Consider the following 19,090-nt stretch of genomic DNA (forward strand, 5'->3'; position numbering starts at 1 on the left):
GCTGTGCCAAAAACCCGAGTTAATACTGCGTGACAGGGTATAAAGCGGCATCCACCCCTGGTTTCTCATCCCGAAATATTATTATTTTATTGTTAAAACCTCATATATTTCACCCAGTTTTTATGGAAGCCCTGTTTTACTCTAACCAGAGGTTCTATTATCCCGCTAAAGACCGGACAGGTGCCAGTTCTGAGGCGGTCAAATGTGTTTTTGACTTTGGTTTAAATGGGCTACAGAGGTCAAAAGGTGAATTCCTCCTTTTTGACAGGGAACCTGGTGTCCTTGCTGGGTGGTTTCACTCTGAAGCTGAAGCACTTTCAGCTCCTAATGGAGTCGAGGACGGCGAATCCCTGACAGAGGCGATAACGTTGCCGCCATCTGTCACGGACGCCGCCTGACAATTACAGGCTTTGGCAAGTCGGGCCTTAGAAAATCTCATTTATTCCGCGAAATTAAGCAAATCCCGCTAGCGTGTCGCGCTCAGCTCCACCGTGGCGGCGGAGGAGCATGGCGGAGACTCAGGCAGGGAAACAGAAACATCGAATCTGAGGGCAGAACCGACTCACGCACGTCTCATTGGAATTATGATGTCAGATAAAGTACCTGAAGTGAGCTTGTTCTGCCCTTCACAACTCGTTATTGAGGAAAAATGAACAATTCCCATTGTGCCACAGGAATGAGAGGAATCAAACGCTTTAAAGGGCTACGAGAGAGGCTGGTTCTGACCCGCCAGCTCGGCTGGAGTCACATGGAGTCTGATGATGACATCACAACAGGAAGGAGCAAATCGAAGCCCGAGGTCTTAACGAAACCGGACCGAGGGCGCAGCCAGGATGTGCTGAGGAAGCTTTGGCGTCTTGTGTCTCCAGCTGCTACGCCAAGCGGAGAGGTCGGCGTGATGTGGTCGGCGGAGGGTTAGCGAGGCCTCATCTGGCCCGCCGCCAGGGACCCTTCTGGTTCCACCGTCCCGTCCCGTTGCAGTTCGAGGTAGCGCTACACCGAGGATGAGCCCGTCAAAAACCAAACGGGTTCTACAAAAAGTCCACAAATCGTCTGCTTAGAAGGTGCAAACAGAACATCGGAGCTAATCTGATATAAACGCAGTGGGCCGAGAAGTTATTGGGCCTCCGGAGGGGAGCCGAAGCCCCGCGGCCGCCTGGGCGCCGGTCCGGTCGTGGTGTCGGCGACTGGGTCAGGGGCTCAGTGGAGCGAGGCCTTCATCCTCCTCAGCTTCTCCTGGATCTTCCGCGTTTGCGACTCGCTGGACTGTTGGAGCCCGGAGTCACCGTCGGGGGCCAGGAGGTGGACGGCGGAGGCGGCGAGCTGGGCGATGCGGCGCCGAAGGTACGCCTGCAGCCGCCGGTCCGGGCTGTACGGGAAGGCGGCCTCCTGGAAGGCCTGGACCTGGCTCGCCACCTTCGCGATGTTCCTGGGCGGGGCGGAGAAATGGGATGAGAACAAAAGTCGACGTGAATATTAAAGGTTTTTTTTGTGTCTCCTCTCGGCGACGTCGTCTGTGACCTAATTCGCCGAGCGTTGGGATTAACCCCGGAGGCGCCGGAGCCGGCTGTGCCGGCCGGATCTTCTGACCCCAGCATCTGGATTCAGCCTGTGGTCCCACAGCTCCGGGCCAGAAACCTCTTTTCCAATCAAACCGCATCCCACGGGCGCCATCTGGGCAACGCCGGCAGCCCTACCAACGAGCCCGATTCAACAGCTGCGCCGCCGCCGCGCGCACGCCGCCCGCCGCCACCTCAGCATCTGCTCGGCCGTGTTGGAGCGGAAGAGCTGAAAATGCCTCCTCGGAGTCACGGCCAAGTTTTCCAGAGGCTGGAGGCGCGTGGGGAGGGAGACAATTACGGGCTAATGGCACAAAGCGCGGCGAAGAAGAGGCGACGGCGCACAATTAGTGCAAATCATGGTGATTACGTCCAGATGAAAGGTTATCAGACGTCCTCAGACGCGTTCACATGACACCAAGCTTCTGTTTATCCTGCAAATGTTGGAGGACTCGGGACGACTGTTCCCTTTCTGAACAACAGTGTTGCAACAGTCGGACAAGCTCTAATCAGCCGTGTTTCTTTGTTGTTGCCAGGTTACTCCTGAGGTGGAATTCAAGAACATGGAATTGCATCTTCTCCAGGTCTGACCTGCTCCTGATGAGCTGCTCATTGAAGGACGATAATGATGATGCTGAATATGGACACGTGGGGGTCTCCTAAAGTCAAGGGCCGGACAGCACACTGAGCGGTCATGTGACTCCCCGCGGCCGTACGGAAGCTCCGGGCGGCGTCTCACCTCAGCTTGTTCCACTTGTACGCCCCGGTGGCGAGCGTGAAGGCGCCGATCTCCAGCTGCTGGACGTGCATGGCCAGGATGTGCACGGACGGCAGCGTGGGCCTGGGCTTCCTCGCGCCTTCTTCCCTCGTCAGGCACAAGTCGTCGCTCTTCAGGAAAACCTGGTTTAGCCCGGCGGGACGTAAATAGATGAGAAGATAACAGGCGGCAGTTTAATCTGAGTGGGAGAGCGCTTTCTGCTCTGTAGCCGCTGCAGGTAGACAGCGGCGTGGGGGGGGGGGGGGGGGGGGGGGGGGGGGGGGGGGGGGGGGGGGGGGGGGGGGGGGGGGGGGGGGGGGGGGGGGGGGGGGGGGGGGGGGGGGGGGGGGGGGGGGGGGGGGGGGGGGGGGGGGGGGGGGTGGCAGGGCGGGGCAGCAGGAGCAGCTGGACACCCTCAGCACACGGCCCGTTTGCTGGAAGCTGTTTTTCTATTGATTCCTTTGCCCCGAGGCCTTCTACCAGAACCCGTGAGCAACAACATACGGCTGCGCTTGCTCAAACACTCACACACACCTGGACCGCTCGCAGCTCTCCAGGATCTCACACACCTGGAGGGACAGAATGCTTCCATGCCTGGAGAAAGAGAGGAGAACCCAGAGTGAAGGTTCAGGGCTGCTGGTTAGAGTGGAAGCAGTGAGCAGCAGGGGAGCCTACGAGGGTGGTGGGTCATTTACAAGGCTGGATGTGTTAGCGACTCTCTCTCCTCTCCCTCCTCTCCTCTCCTCTCCTCATCCTCCTCTCCTCTCCTCTCTCCTCTCCTCTCCTCTCCCTCTCCTCTCCCTCTCCTCCTCTCCTCTCTCTCCCTCCCCTCCTCCCCTCTCCTCTCCCCTCTCCTCCCCTCTCCTCTCCTCCCCTCCCTCTCCTCTCCCTCTCTCCCTCCTCTCCTCTCCCCTCTCCCTCTTCCTCCTCTCCCCACTCCTCCTCTCCCTCCTCCTCCCCTCTCCTCCTCCTCCCCTCTCCTCTCCCTCTCCTCTCCCCTCCTCCTCTCCTCTCCCCTCTCCTCTCCCTCTCTCCTCCCCTCTCCTCTACCTCTCCTCTCCTCCTCTCCTCTCCTCCCCTCTCCTCCCTCTCCTCTCTCCTCTCCTCTCCTCCTCCTCTCCTCCTCTCTCCTCTCCCCTCCTCCCTCTCCTCTCCTCTCCTCTCCTCTCCTCTCCTCCTCCCTCCTCTCCTCTCCTCTCTCCTCTCCTCTCCCCCCTCCCCTCCTCTCCTCTCCCCTCTCCTCCCCTCTCCTCTCCCCCTCCCCTCCTCTCCTCTCCTCTCCTCTCTCCCTCCTCTCCCTCTCCTCCCCTCTCCTCTCCTCTCCTCTCCTCCTCCCTCCTCCTCTCCTCTCCTCCCTCTCCTCCTCTCTCCTCTCCTCTCCTCCTCTCCTCCACTCCTCCTCTCCCCTCTCCTCCTCTCCTCCTCTCCTCTCCTCTCCTCCCCTCTCCTCCCCTCCTCCTCCCTCCTCCTCTCTCCTCTCTCTCCTCCCCTCCTCTCCTCCTCCTCTCCTCCCCTCCCCCCTCTCCTCCTCTCCTCTCCTCTCCTCTCCTCCACCTCTCCTCTCCTCCCCTCTCCTCTCCTCCCTCTCCTCTTCCTCTCCTCCCCCCTTCATCCTCCTCCATCCTCTCCTCTTCCTCCTCCTCTCCTCTCCTCCCTCATCCCGTCTCCCTCCCCTCCTCCTCCCCTCCCTCTCCTCTCTCCTCTCTCACCGCTCCTCTCCTCTCCTCTCCTCTCTCCTCTCCTCTCCTCTCCTCTCTCTCCCTCGTCCTCCTCTCCTCATCCTCTCCTCTCCTATCCCTCCCTCACCTCCCTCCTCTCCTCTCCATCTCTCTCCTCTCCTCTCTTCTTCCTCTCCTCTCCTCTCCTCGCCCTCTCCTCTTCCTCTCCTACCCATCCCTCTCCCTCTCCTCTCCACCTCTCCTCTCCTCTTCCTCTCCCTCCTCCTCCGTCTTCTCTCCTCTCCTCTTCCTTCCTTCCCTCTCCTCTCCTCTCCACCTCTCCCTCCTCCTCTCCTCTCCTCTTCCTCTCCTACGCCTCTCCTCTCCTCTCCTCTTCCTCCTTCCTCTCCTCTCCGCTCCCTGCTCCTCCTCCCTCTCCTCTCCCCTCCCCTCTCACGCCCTCTCACCTCCTCTCCCTCATCCCTCTCCACCTCTCTCTCCTCTCCTCATCCTCCTCTCCTCTCCTCTCCTCTCCTCTCCTCTCCTCTCCTCCCCGCCTCCTCTCCTCTCCTCCCTCTCCTCTCCTCCCCTCTCCTCTCCTCCCCTCCTCTCCTCTCCTCCCTCTCCTCTCCTCCCCTCTTCTCTCCTCTCCCCTCCCCCTCCTCTCCTTCCCCTCCTCCCCTCTCCTCCCTCTCCCTCCCTCCTCTCCTCCTCTCCTCTCCTCCCCTCTCCTCTCCTCTCCTCCCCTCTCCTCCCCTCCCTCCCTCTTCTCCTCCTCTCCTCTCCTTCCCCTCCCCTCCATCTCGCCCCTTCCCTCTCCTCCTCCTCTCCTCTCCTCCCCTCCTCCTCCTCCCCTCTCCCCTCCTCCTCCCCTCTCCTCTCCTCTCCTCCCCTCTCCTCCCCTCCCCTCCCCTCTTCTCCTCCTCTCCTCTCCTCCCCTCCCCCCTCTCCTCTCCCCCCCCTCTTCCCCCTCTCCTCTCCCTCCTCTCCTCCCCTCCTCCCCCTCCTCTCCTCTCCCTCCTCTTCCTCTCCTCTCCTCTCCTCTCCTCCCCTCCCTCCCCGCTCCTCTCCTCTCCCTCCCTCCCCGCCCCTCCCCTCCCCTCCTCTCCTCTCCTCTCCTCCCTCTCCTCTCCTCTCCTCTCCTCTCCTCAGGCCATGGGATTCTGGAAAGCGCCTTGAAACAATTTTGATTGTAACAGACGCTCTATAAATAAAGATTGATTTGATTTGAAACAGGACGGTCCTCGCTCCTCACTCTGCTCCTTTATCAGGGGCTTTTAAAGTTCCTCCCATCCTCTCCCTGACCCACATCCCTCCTCTACCCTTTGTCGGGCTGATTAAACATTAAACAAACAAGCCTCCTACCGGTAATTGGCGGACAATCGGGTTCTCCAGACCGCAGAGGACCTGCATGGCTGTGGCAAAGTTCCTGGACTCGTAGCAGTGTTTTCCTACCCAAAGGAGCTTGGTCAGCAGAGCAGCCTGTTGCTGTGAGAGAGCAGAAAAGGCTAAACCAGGCGACGTTGTGGTGGCGTTGGAGCGAGCAGGCTGCGGTATCAACACCCCCAATCAGAGAGGAACTCTGCATATGTTTGGATGAACTTTGAGGGACAAACTCGCTTCATAGATCCTCTAAAAACCCGGAGGAAATGCTCGTAGGCAGCACAGAAGAAAGCACAGATGTGACTGTGAGGCATGAATTCTTCTGTCCTTTATGTCCTCTCACCTTGACAGAGTCACAGATGATTATTTCAGCAGAGATCCAGTTGGAGACGCTGTCAGCATGTGTGAGCAGCTGTTGGAGGGAGCGTTCCGTCAGGAAGCCCTCACAGGCAGGAAGACTGCTGCCCCCTGCTGGCGGAGGCACGTTCCTGCCGGGGCATCACGCACAGAAACAGGAAGTTACTGGATATACATTCAGTCACTTCCTATAGAAACACACTGGAGGGCTGTCCCAGCTGGAGCCTTAACACACCCCGGACGGGTCACCAGCCACGCAGACACGGGGAGAACGTGAAAAGGGCCCCAGAGGAAGAGCCAGAGCTGGGATCAGATTCTAGTTTACAGGCTTGTAGAATTTCAACTGCGTGGGATGAATTTAGCACGGCGCTGAGCTCGAAACGGAGCCGCTTCATCACCCGAGGCTGCTGATAAATGTTAAAGTCCTGTTTATTTCACCTCTTTTGGTTATCTCAAACCCCCACGTGTTTACACACTCTGAAAACCTGCACATATAATTGGTGCACATCAGAGACCAACGTGGACTGAATGCGCTCTGCAAGGTAACGACCGTATTTTCTGGACTATATGTCGCTCCGGAGTTTAAGTCGCACCAGCCAAAAAATGCATAATAAAGAAGAAAAATAGATATATAAGTCGCACTGGACTATAAGTCGCATTTCGGGGGGAAATTTATTTGATAAAATCCGAGACCAAGAACATACATTTCATCTTGAAAGGCAATTAGCAATCCATTAGCATGGATTAGCAATAGGGTTACGGTATGCTAACGTAACAAATTCAGCTACATGACCCACAACGAACTGAGTACGTGTCTGCTTTGTTAACGTAACATATTAACAGTTATTCAGACAACTATAGCATAAAGAACATCTGAGCACGTTTACCAAACAATCAGGTCTAACTCCATAGACGAAGCACCGCTTCTTCTTCTGCGTAGCTAAGGGAACTCGTTCCTCAGGTACACACGCCTAGAGCGCCCTCTGGTGGTTGTCAGTGTGAAAATAACCAACATGTGAAATTCTGTAATAATGAATTTATTTAAGTCGCTCCGGAGTACAAGTCGCACCCCCTGACAAACTATGAAAAAAAGGGCGACTTATAGTCCGGAAAATACGGTAACCGTGCACGATAGTGCGCTAAATACAGGGGCGTCCAGACCCGCTCCTCAAGGGGCCGCAATCCGGCCGGGCTTTCTGTTCTACCAGACCTTCACCAGGATCCCTCTTCCCTCGGTGAAAGCTGTCTCTGCCTGCTCGAAGGGAAAACCCGGCTGGGGTGGGTGCGGGCCTCAAGCACCGGGCCTGACCCCCCCTTTCAGAAGCATCATTCTTACTTGTTATGGTTTGAGATTTTGTCTGTGACTCCTTGTGTTCTGGAGTTCAGGAAATGAACTGGATGATATTCCTGGAACATCTCCTGCAACACAAAAAAGTTCAATTTAATTCTTCATGTTCTGGAGCTCGTCTGCTGTTCTGAAGGTCCGTGGTGAGATGTCTCCCCCTGGTGGTCAAAGAAGAGAACCACCTGTGCACAAGATGGGGAGAGTGTGTGTGTGTGTGTGTGTGTGGGGGGGGGGGGGTGTACCTGCTGCAGGAGGGTGAGCTGCTGGGCAATGTGGTGAGCACTGTGTTCATCTTGGCCAAAGGGGAGATGCTCCTCGTTTGTTAAAATGCTGTCTGTCAAGGAGCCGTAGGAGGGCATCGGAAGGGCTGCAGCTACTGAGAAGGCCTTCTCTTTGGTACCAGGAGGCTCAACGACTCTTGAAAATCTCCACTAAAAAGATTTTAAAAAACACACACGAGTTATAAAAAAAAAGTGTAACTCGGTCAGATGAATCAGGCTTAAACAAGAAAACCCTATTTTATATTAGCGCGATGACGAGGACCTTCTTCCCCAGATCCTCTGTAGATGAATGCAGAGAAGCGGGTCGATCGTCTTCCTCAAAACTGCTCAGGCTTTCCCTCCGCTGGCTCCTGGGGGAGCGCGCAGATGTGTGGAGGGCAGCCAGGAGGGCCTCGCCCCGACCGTCGACTGGAATCACCTGCAGAAATCAGCCAAAGGACGAATACAAGCAGAAGCATTTACGACCCTTCTCGCTGAAACGGGCCCTCAGGAACCGCTGGTGTGGTCACCTCAGCGTTTAGGAAGTTCTCCAGGGTGCAGACGAGCTCGGGCTGAGGCGTGAAATCCACCGTCCTGCAGTCTGTCACCCAGATGAGGAGCAGATCCAAACTGCGATGGAAGACTTTTTCATGCTCCCCTGACAGGGCTGGACCTCGCCTGCCAGGGAGAAGCAGAAGGTCAAAGGTCATGGGTGCGATCCGACCCGTGGGCTGCATCACCCCCTCGTTGCTCTGTGCTGCTACCTCGCGGCGCAGGTGAATTTATCCATGATAAAGTGCAGCAACTCCTCCGCGGTGCAGAAGTAGCGATACGTATAGAGGAACTGGTGGATGTAGCCTTCCAGCGCAGCGCGGCTGGGATGGAAACAGAAAAAAAACGTCAGCCAATCCTTTATTTAAAAAGAAAACCAGCAAATATAGCATCTGCGCGGCGCTATTTAGCTTCGACAGGGACTGATTAAAGCAGACGCATCAGTGTTTCGGGGTCGATCTGAGCAGAACTATCATCTGGAGCGTCGCTAAAGGCTTCTGCATAGCTGACGGCACCTTGCGTAGAGATAAGCCATCAGGCCCGGAGGCGATCCGCTCTGCAGGGAGCCCTTTCCTCGGCCGGCACCGAAGCAGAGCACCGAGGGGTCCTCGGAGGACTGAAGATCCAAAGAGCCGGGTCCACAGACAGCCAGCGAAGGCAGCACCGAGAGGTCCAAACCCCACCGCTCCACGCTCAGGATCTTCCGACACACAGGGAGACATTTGCAGCTTCTGGAGCGGCAGAGCGGAGGGAGACACGAGCAGCTTTCTCCGTACCTGCAGGTATTCCTTCACACGCTCCAGGAACGCCACTCTGGACCGCAGCTCCTCCAACTGGGACTTGAGTTTGAACAGCATCGATTTGCTCTCGGGACCTTTAAGACACATGCACAGTTTTATCGACCCGGCTGGGAGCCGTGCGGCGGCGGCGGCGGCCAGTTACCCGACCTTTGCTCTTCCGCTCCTGGTGAATCAGCTTCTGGTAGAAATTCCTGGTTTTCTTCAGGTCCCTCGTTTCAATTATCAGCTGCTGCTGCAGCTCCTGATCAAAGGAGACGAGAGGAAATGAAAGGGCCCTAGAATAGCGCCACATGCCTGGCTGACGGAGGCCTCCGGGTGTTTGATTCTCCGCTCCCTTCGCCGTGGCAACAGCGGCGCTTTTGAAGTTAAATGAAGGAGAATTCGCAGCTCTTAAGGTTTGTCATTAGCTGTTGCGCCGACCTTCAGAGCGGCGCGGTGGTGCCATCAAAGCGTGCTAGCACAAAGCCTGTTCACTCCCGCTCCGTCACAAATTCTAATAGCGTCCTCCGCCGGGGGCAAAGTTCAGCACATTAATATTCAGCTCCACAACACTTCATCTCTATTAATGCCGTCTCACGCCTCCTATTCCGGTTCAGCCTCCACCCCGGCGGCGCTCCAGGCCAGTAAACTACAACATTTCTGCCACTTATATATGAAATTGGACAAAAGGGAACGAGCGCTCCTGCTTTTGTCTACGGAAATCCTTTCTTCCTTTCCCGCCCCCATTAAAAACCATCTGTGCGTTAAAAGAAAGCCGATCTGACCCGACGGTCGCCCTGCCGGTTCCGCGCCACGTCAGGGTCGCGCACGACTCGCCGGTCGGCGGCGCACCCCCACCCACCTGCGTTTTCACATCCAGACACGCAGCCGAGTGCTGCCCCAGGTTCTCCGCGTACTGGATCACGTCTTCACCGAACCAGTCCTCTCCGAACGTGGCCAAGGCCCAGCTCAGGCTGCATCCCCGGCCCGCTCCGTCCGGCGCCGCTCCCGCGGAGGCCAGTCTGTGGGACAGCACCGAGCCGCCGTCCCCCCCGTCCGCCGAGCAGTCGTCTGGGCTCATACGGTCATAGAGGGCCCCCGCCAGGGCGCCGTCCGTCCCCACCGGAGAGTCCGGCTCAGAGGGGCTCTCGCCGCCGCCGCCGCCGTCCATGGGCCCCGTCTGCGCGCTGCCAGCGCCGCAGCCTTCAGCGGTAAACAGAGGAGCGAGCAGAGCGTGACTGAATCACATGAAGAGGCGAAAGAGCAAAAGCAAACAGGCGTTTGGGAGGAACGGGACAGCGCGGAGAAAAGAGGCACTGAGGGAGATCAGAGCGGCACAAAGCCTCCACTGTCTGATCGGCTTCAAGGCAGAAAAGAAAAAAGAAATAAGTGAAACTTCGCCCGCTGACGCTTTTCTCCCCACACTTTGTCTACACGCAGAATCAAGTTTCTTGGAGGTGCTCAAATCATGTGCGTCGGGCAGAAAACGAGGTTATTATATAAACGAGCCCCTTTTTAGCGTTGCTAATTATTCCGAGGTTTAAATCCAATAAAGCATCAAAGATCCACTTTGATCTGTCTGGACTTCAGTGGGAGGATCCGGTCCGGTTGATGCCTCCCCACTAGATCAGGCTTGGTGTCATCTCCGTTACGGCTGAGCTACCTCAGAACCACGGACCTCCTGTCCAGGACCTCCATCACCTACTTGGAGCGGCGCAGCCTTGACCCCCCCGCAGGCTCCGTCCGGGCTCTTCTGGGGCAGCGTCAGCGTCTCCTCGGCAGGACTGGAGCTCAGCTCCTTTGTTGGAAGATGCAACGGGGACGTGAACGTTGCCATTCAGGTCCAGAAAGTCGTGCGGGCCCCCCCGCGGCGGTGGCGTCTCATCGGAGGCTCTGCAACAGTGAAGACAACGAACCGTCGGACGGAGCGTAGCCGTAGAGAACGCTAAGCTAACGAACGCCAGTTTGCTGCCTTGGCCGTGTGGGCCGTGCACGCTTGTGCACGTCAAAGAGAACCGACTACTGCCCCAGAGAAGGAGTCCATGCCTGTGAGATGTCGGTTAAAGGCAGCAGATTAAAGGCCGTCTCCACATCGCCCTGAGCAGGAACGCCGGGAACGCCGGGATGTGGCTCCGAGGGCTCCCGCTGCCACCTTCCCTTTACGTTCAAATGAGGAGGAGCCCGGAGCCCTGGAGTTCTACCCCCCTTCATGTATTCATATATGCAGTCAAGCCCTCAGCCTCTCGTCAGCATCAGGAGGGTTTCACCCCAGCATCACTGCGAGGCTGTTGCCATGGGGACCCCACCCCCCACCCCACCCCCCACTTCCTGAAGGACACATTGTGCCGATGCTGAAGCGGCTGTGAACGGCGAAGTTTTTGGATTTTAAAAATAGGGGCTGATTATTGTCCACATCCGAGTGTTTTCCGTCTGTTTGGTGACGCGTGCGCTCGCTGTCGTACTCACAGGGGGGCGGAGCTGTCGTTGACCAGGCAGTGCAGCACCCCCAGCAGGTCGTCTTCCCAGTACAGGTTAGCAAACCTCTCCTTCACCACACGGGCAAACAGGTTGTACTTCAGATCCTTCAGAGAGAAGATGTACTCCCCTGTGGAGAGAAAGAATTTGCCCCCATAATTCTTGGCGGCGCTAGCTAGGACGTTATTCTGGGACGAGAGGGACTGGTTGGTGGTATCTGCGTGCAGAAACGGCTGATTCCACACAAAAGGATGTCTGTTTTCAGAGCTCACAATGAGAGAGTTCTCTCCAAAAAGGTCTTAGTTCTGGTGCTCGAGGCGTCCGGAGAGCACCCAGCTGTGATTAGAGAGCACAACATGGAGACAGAACTAACAGAACCCTGAGGAACGCCACACGGCTCAGTCAAATGGGAGGGAGACGAGAGCAGTCACATGATAACGACTCAGCACCTTCTAATCTTGAATGTTCTCCCCATCCAAAACAATCCCTTATCCCCCAGAGCTACGTACCCATGGCAACGTCCTCCTGGCCACTGTCCAAATATCCATCAAGTGAAAATTCCCCCTTCAGCAGGTGGATCACCTCCGTCAGCGCCGGGTGGACTTGAGCGGAGGGGAGGCCCCAACCCGGTTCAGCAGCTTCTTCTTCTCCTGAGTGATCCCTGGAGTCCGAAATGACGGCGCTGCCCTTGAAACAAGACCACGCTGGCAGCTCGTCGTTGAGGCAAAGATCCGGGACCAGGGAGGGCTTTATATCCAGGCCCGGCAGAGACTGAGCAGCTCTGAGCAGGACGGGCAGTAGGGACAGGCGTCCCGTCTCAGGATCCTGGTGGAAGATGTAGTTGTTGAAAACGCCACAGCCCGGCGGAGGGATCTCCGGGACGGTGCAGCCGGAGCCCAGCGGCGTGGCGTCGGCGGACGTCGCCCTGACGACATCCTGCTGTGTGGGCGGGCTGGTTTCAGCGCGCGTGGGATGAGAGTCAGAACCGTCCCCAGTGAGTCGAGCCGGTTCTGGGGATCCGTCGGCAGCCCTGCGCGGAAAGGGAAGTTTAACCGGGACTCTCCTGAGGTGCACCAAGGTCAGGGAACTCACAAAGGGAGAGCTACCCCTCAGCAGCGTCTTGCAGGCGTCGGCGCCCCTCCTCAGCCTCAGCAGTCAGAATAATGGGGCTGAAGTGTGTGGCGGTGGAGGTGAAGGCTTCTGGGAGCCGGACCTCCTTCCTAACTGAGTAACTGTGGGGAAGAGGGCCAGGTACAGGAGCCAAGCGGCTCTCAGTGGCCGTGGGCAAAAAGCCTACACACAGTTACAACAACACCAGTTACAACATCAGAGATACGGTCTCATGCACGCCAGCGTTCAGGAAGATCTCCCGAATCTGACGAACGTCCGCTCCCCGGGTGTCATTAGTGCACGGGGACGGTCGCTGAAGAGGCGAGGGTTGTCCTACCCCTGCTGCTGTCTCCACGTTCCTCACGAGCGACGGCTGGACGCGGCTCTTCTGCAGCTCTGGACGCCGCCTGAAATAAAGGGGAGGAGTCTCAGCTAGCGGAGAGGAAGCGGAGGCGACTTTAGGGTTGACGTTTACCGGGTGAACTCCGCGGATGAGGCTTCTCCACACCGTCTCTGCGTTGGTGCCCTGATGGGATAAGTAGTCCCGACAACTCTGCAAGGCAACAATAAGCGGTGGTGCAGAAACGATCGACTTCACGCCTAATCTGCTCTGTCTTTTTAAAATAGATCGTTGATTTGAGAAGCAAACAAATGGAAACGGAAAGAAGCAGCCAGATTTATGGGTTAGTTTCCCTCGCTGGCAGAATGACAGGGGGTGGTGGAAGTTGAAGCTCAAATCCAGCCTTAGTTTGCTCTCATCCAAAGCCAAACTTTTGAGGTTAAAAAAAGAGAGAGAGAGCAGAGCAGAAAATGTAGTTTAAGGCCAGTTTCTAACGACAACTCCTTAGCTTGTTGCTAATTACAGCATGCTAACGTGAAGCAGGTAAAAGGGATGTTTTCTGATGTTGGTACATAAACTAACAACAGGAAATATCAATCCCGTCGCACATTTATTGAGGGGAAGCTGTTGGAAAATGGGACATTTTAATGTCGCCACTTAATCAGCGCTCACCAGGAGTCAACTGATCATCTCTGAATTGCCCTAAAAAGACTCTTAATGAACATCAAGCAACGGACGGGCGAGTATTAAGGAAGATAAAACTGGATGGAACCAGTTTCTACGAACCGTCTCTTGTGGCCTGTGTTTTCTATTTCGGCCTGGTGGGGGCGCTAAATCACCGGTTAAGTCAACAGGGTTTGGCAGCAGGTTGAAGCTGTGCCAGTCCACAACAAGGAATCCATTTTAAATGATTAAACAATCTACTGACTGTGGGAATCCAGCAAGGGAACCTGAATATACTAAATACACTGTAGTTGTGACTCTCACCGAGAGACGAATCACTGTTTTCAGGTCAAAACATCTGATTAATTCTGCTGAAAGCAGCAGCAGCATTAACGAGATGTGCCGGCATGAGCATTCATTTGCTTGCTTTACTTGTGTTTAGAGTGTTATTTTCTATTTTGGAGTTACATTTTCAGGTGAATATTTGGAATTTTGGATAGCGGGGAAAAATGGAAGAAGCATCCCCAGAAGGGGTTTTTGTGCAGAACAGGAAGGGAAAGGTACTTTTTTAGCCGCGACGATGCTAGGTCTCTCAATGGCCGTCCTCTTTGCCATCTCCAGGAGAAGTCTCTTCAGCTTGCGAGGAACTGCCAGTTTTTGATTGGGATGACAAAGTGAACTTGGCCGTAGCCCAGAGAATCGCCGCAACGCCGTAAACACAAGCCTGGGGGGGGGGAGAGTGAAAATCTGCCAACAATAACAGAAATAAACGTTTTAACAGTGGGAATCGAGCAAGAAAAGCTGACCTTCTCTGTCACGATCCCGTGTTCTTGGTACTCCGGTGCGAGGTAAAACTCGTCTCGAAAACCTGCACAGAGACCAGTCGTTGACCAGAGCCCCCCCCCCAGAAAGGACCATGAACCGACGCTTCAACCTACCGGTTGTTTTAGGCTGCAAAAACAGTATGTCCCCCTCACAGCCCACGTGCGCCGTCTCCAGGCATAAATAGGCTGGTGGACGAGACAGAAATCAGCGGCGTGGACAACAGGTGGCGGATACACGGGTGCGTCACAGTCACCTGGGAAGTCGATGTAGCTCTGCAGCGAAGACAAGCAGGTGTAACACAGAGCCCACAGCTCGTCCACCGTCAGCCGGCGTCCACAGCGGCTGAGCAACTCTCCCAGAGAGATCCACTGAAACCAGCAAGGGCGAGACGTCACCAAACACACCGAACAGACCGGGCAAACCAGAGGAGACATCTGCGGCTAAAGACCGATCGCTATCGACTTGGTAAAGGACACGTGGACCGGGGTCCGGCTGTGTGGCTCCCAAGGTCACCGGCGTGGAACGCCGCCACATGTCTGACTGATTCGAGACCCTGAGACGACTGAGAAACATGCTGAGGTTTAAGATCCAGCTAACCTCATCCTGGGATTCTTCGTTGAGGCACAGCATACTTTTGGTCATGTGGTTATTGGGAACGTAGAGACTGTGGTCAGGAGGGCTCTGGTCGGACTTGGGGGAGGCTGACTCAGGGAGGGAGCGTCGAGGTGCTTCCGTCTTTGGTTCTCCTGACCAAAATGCCGCCGCCGTGTCCTCGTTCCCTCCAGAATCCAGGCCAGGGGGCGGGGCTTCCTCAGCGTTATTGAGCGGGTACGAATCACAAGACTGGCCCCGGTTGAACATGTCCCGCCTGCTGCTCCATGGCGAGTTGCAGCTGGAGGGTTCCTCGGCTCCTATCTCTGTGAGGTCACACACGGGAACGCTTATATCGCCGTGGGGGGGCGGACACGGAGGGTTGTTGGAGTCTGGGACAGAGCAGGAGCGGTTCAGCGGCCCCCTGGCCCTGTTCTGCCTCTCCTGGGCTCTTCTCCTGACCGGGGAGCCGCCGTGGGACCTGCAGTCCAGGTCCTCTGCCTGGATCGTCACCCCTCCCTCGTGCACGTCCTCAGCCCAGAGTGAAGAGTCCCAGCCCCTGCAGACCTGCACGCATGGTAATTACCATTGTAATTACTCCTTCATAAATAAAAGGAACCACACACACATCTGCTGCATCTTTAGATATTTAAATCCCACATATCAGGTCTGTTCCCGCTACCTGCTGCCTGGACAGACCGCTCGCCTTGGCCGGATGGCCGGTGCACAGGTCTTTTGGGTTAGAATCCAAGCTCGCTTTGGGGTGCTGCCACCTTGCCTCCCACGAGCCCTCGGGTCCATCTGCGAATGTCCAAAAATAGCAATTACAGGCAGGAGAAGGCGGCCGCGTCCAAACGCCGGCGGACTGAGACGCCGAAATGACCTTGAAAGGCCGACACCGACTCGATGGAGAGCACGCGGCGGCCGATCGACGACAGCTTGCGGCACACGCCGGCGGAGGGGGCGTCGGACAGCCGTGCCTCAGCCAGGGCGAGGACGTCCTGCAGCAGCAAAGCGTGGTTAGGGTCTACAAAGGAAGCAAACGGGTACAGCGGGATACACGCTCCCTCTGTCGGAGCCTGCGTTCGCTTCATTGCTGGGGTTTCTTTAAGGTGCGGGGGGTCGAGGGGGGGTTAAACCTGCAGCAGCGGTCTGTCCTCAGGCGCCTCCTCCTGCATCTGCTGCAGCAGCCTCTGGATCTCGTCCCCCAGCTCTGCCTCCAGCTCCGGCTCGATGATGTAGGTCAGTGCGGCTGAGAGCGTCGAGCCCAGAGAGTAAACGTGGCCCTGCAGCCGCGGGAAAAGGGACAAAAGGAAGGTCTTCAAAGGGACCCGTCTGCACTCTTGAACCGACTCCAGGCACAAAGTTTTGAGAGTCGAAAACTTCGCTGTAACACCTTTGGGTGTGGAATATTCAGCAGAGATGCTGGGGAAAAGGCCCCTGAGCCCCTATGATACATGCTAGAGCATCGAGCTCTTCTGTTGGCTGTGCTGGAGTCATTAGCAAGAGTTCAATGAGGCCACACAAAGGGTGGCTAAGCTAATCGAGCTAACAATCAGGAAATAGGAGTACTGAGCTCACCTCGAATGTGCTGCCTGTGTTGTCAAACTCAGGAGGCACGAAGGAGCCTTCTGGGTCATCTGTAGCCAGAAGACAGGAATTCATTGCACCATTCATCATGTATGAGATTATTCAGTGGGTCATTAAAAGAGTTGGAAGGCTGCACCTGTCACTGACCACGGATGGAGAGCCATTTCCCCCCTGCCCTGTGACCCACTTATTACCAACGATGACATGTCAATAAGGACGGCGCTTGAATGCTAAACTCCAGCTGCACAGGGAACCACTTCCCCTCCATCCTGCGATCACGAGTGTGCCCTGTTGGTCCAGACTGACAGAACCATTGTGCAGTTATTTTGGGGAGGTTTTAGGAGATGCTGCAGGAGCGCCATATTTAGGGCAGCGGGAGTCCTAAAAGCCGAAGAAGTTTCAGTGAAAGCTTGGTGACTCATCAGTAAAGCCGGTGCCCGGACCACATTTATATCCCTGGACCATTAGTTCCTTCGTCCCAGAGATGAAGAACACCCACTTTTTTACTCAGCTGCACCACCTCCATGAAGGAAAAGAAACCAGGCAGGCTGGCTGAGTCCAGCTCCACATGCCTAATGAGCCTGACGTTAATAATAGTGATCATTCCGACAGGTCACACACAGCCTGTGAGGAAGAGATCCACTCTCATTGTTAGCATTCACGTAGGCGTCATCAGAATGTCACTCTTGACGCAGGAATGAACAGAATCAAGAAGATGGAAGAAGCCAACAATAAAAGGAAACGTAGCATTGTTGACGCTCTCCGCTCCCAAACCAACTCAGCTCGTGACCTGGTAGTAGCTGTTGTCATGGTGACAAACAGCGGGCGCCTCACGCAGTCGAGCCAACCGAGTTGTCCTGGTAGTTTTTGCAGTAGGTTTTCCCACCTGGAATCCATTTTTCCTGCACGTCCCTTCACTCCAAACATGCGCTGCACCTCATTGCGCTCATTGTCCCTCACGTTAGGATTCTCGTTAGCACGAAGGATGAGAAGGAGCCCTCGGTAGGGCCGCCCCAGGATCATCTGGGCATCTGTGTGGAGCAGAACATGGGGACTGAATGCCTCCAGGCAGGTTGTCTATGTCACCACAGGTAGAGGGACTACTTTTATTGGCGTAATAATTACCAGTTGTTCACTATGTAAGTCTGTTAAAGGTTCCCTGTGTTGGATATTAACACTTAGATGGGGTCAGATACGGGCCACAGCTGGGTCAGAACTATTACTGAGCGGGATATTTAGTAACTGGGCCTCAGCATTTCTGATTCAACCATTGCTGTAATTTGTCCTTCAGCTTTAGCCATAAAACAACAGGGTCACTTTCACGCAGATTTAAAAAATAAACGATCAAATATTCTTAGATCCACTTTCCCTCAAAGCCACAGAATCAGACAGAAGGTGGAAGCTTATTAGAAATGTTGCACATTTATCTTGAAAGCTAAAACGCTTTGCAGATCCTTGTTCCTCACAGTGTGGGAGACCTTTAGATGCTTTCAGGAGAAGCTTCTGTCTGGACCTTCTGGCCTGGAGCTCAGGTTGGCGGAACTGTAGTGAGCGTTGACCTTCTGACCTCTGGAGATCAGCCGGGGTGACCACTCTGCTCTGGGTCACATCTCTTAGGGTCATCTCTGGGAAGATTCCTGGATGTTCTAAACTTCTACCAGAATCATGGAGACCACTCTGCTGTCTGGAACCTTCAGCTGAAATGGTTTTGTAGCCTTCTGCAGAGCTGCACCTCAGTACAGTCCAGTCTAGGAGCTGTGGAGAAGGTTCCTTTGAGCTCCTGGTATGTGTGATTCCATGTATGAGGCTCCATACGGACAGGTGTGCACCTTTCCAAATCATCTCCAAACAGTTAGTTGTACCACAGCTGGGCTCCAGAAACATCTCAGAGATGATGAAGAGGAACGGAGGACCCCACCCAGAGCCAGAAGGTCACAGTAAAGGGTCTGAATACCCATATCAATTCACTACCGGGCGCAACATAATCAGATCGAATAAGGAAACCACACACAGTTTCTCACAGTTGAGCTGCTCCTCACCTGAGGTTCTGACCAGACTTGGGCTATCACTGTCCAAACGGGCAGAACTGTTCTTTTTGGTGGTAGACTCACCGCTCAGCTGCTCCATGAAGCAAACGTTCCCGTGGGCGTTGAAGGCCAGCGTGTCGGGTGTGATGCACAAGGTGTGGAAAAGGTGGGAGGGTCTGATGCTCTGCAGGGCCTGTAGACACTCCACACACACCGCCCACACCTCCTGCTCAGACAGACAGCTGTCCCTCAGAGACAGGATGTCAGCCAGGGACACGTTCTCCTGCAGCCACAGATGCAACACACTTTTCAGTTTCCGACTCTCTGCTCCACCACGAGTTGAGTTATGCTACAGATGAATTAAACCATCAAGAAAGACAACACTAACACCCCCCCCCACCCACAACAAAGTGGACTTTGTTGAGAATAAAATACCATATTTTCCAGACTATAAGTCGCACTTTTTTTCATAGTTTGTCAGGGGGTGCGACTTGTACTCCGGGGCGACTTAAATAAATACATTATTACAGAATTTCCCATGTTGGTTATTTTCACACTGACAACCACCAGAGGGCGCTGTAGGCGTGTGTACCTGAGGAACGAGTTCCTTTAGCGATGCAGAAGAAGAAGCGGTGCTTCGTCTATGGAGTTAGACTTGATTGTTTGGTAAACTTGCTCAGATGTTCTTTATGCTATAGTTGTCTGATTAACTGTTAATATGTTACGCTAACAAAGCAGACACGTACTCAGTTCGTTGTGGGTCATGTAGCTGAATTTGTTACGTTAGCATACCGTAACACTATTGCTAATCCATTCTTA

The 19,090-nt window shown here is 55.2% G+C and overlaps 1 protein-coding gene across 1 annotated transcript in view; it reads right to left on the minus strand.

The window, feature by feature from the left end:
• Positions 1-424: 424 nt before the first annotated feature.
• Positions 425-19,090, minus strand: part of kndc1 (kinase non-catalytic C-lobe domain containing 1) — a 21,109-nt gene continuing 2,443 nt past the window's right edge. Inside the window, 31 exon segments of the mRNA XM_029835478.1 lie at positions 425-1,429; positions 2,299-2,459; positions 2,851-2,910; positions 5,340-5,462; positions 5,701-5,845; positions 7,051-7,133; positions 7,302-7,490; positions 7,603-7,758; positions 7,850-7,997; positions 8,084-8,194; positions 8,387-8,571; positions 8,648-8,745; positions 8,819-8,912; positions 9,513-9,853; positions 10,356-10,543; positions 11,117-11,255; positions 11,635-12,155; positions 12,232-12,418; positions 12,573-12,642; positions 12,711-12,788; positions 13,803-13,901; positions 13,903-13,962; positions 14,045-14,106; positions 14,177-14,248; positions 14,317-14,431; positions 14,661-15,221; positions 15,337-15,455; positions 15,538-15,655; positions 15,794-15,940; positions 16,236-16,294; positions 18,356-18,554. Coding sequence (XP_029691338.1) covers positions 1,201-1,429; positions 2,299-2,459; positions 2,851-2,910; positions 5,340-5,462; positions 5,701-5,845; positions 7,051-7,133; positions 7,302-7,490; positions 7,603-7,758; positions 7,850-7,997; positions 8,084-8,194; positions 8,387-8,571; positions 8,648-8,745; positions 8,819-8,912; positions 9,513-9,853; positions 10,356-10,543; positions 11,117-11,255; positions 11,635-12,155; positions 12,232-12,418; positions 12,573-12,642; positions 12,711-12,788; positions 13,803-13,901; positions 13,903-13,962; positions 14,045-14,106; positions 14,177-14,248; positions 14,317-14,431; positions 14,661-15,221; positions 15,337-15,455; positions 15,538-15,655; positions 15,794-15,940; positions 16,236-16,294; positions 18,356-18,554 — 4,917 coding nt within the window. The 3' untranslated portion in view covers positions 425-1,200.

This window comes from Takifugu rubripes, chromosome 4, assembly GCF_901000725.2.
Source record: "Takifugu rubripes chromosome 4, fTakRub1.2, whole genome shotgun sequence".
Taxonomy (NCBI): Eukaryota; Metazoa; Chordata; class Actinopteri; order Tetraodontiformes; family Tetraodontidae; genus Takifugu; species Takifugu rubripes.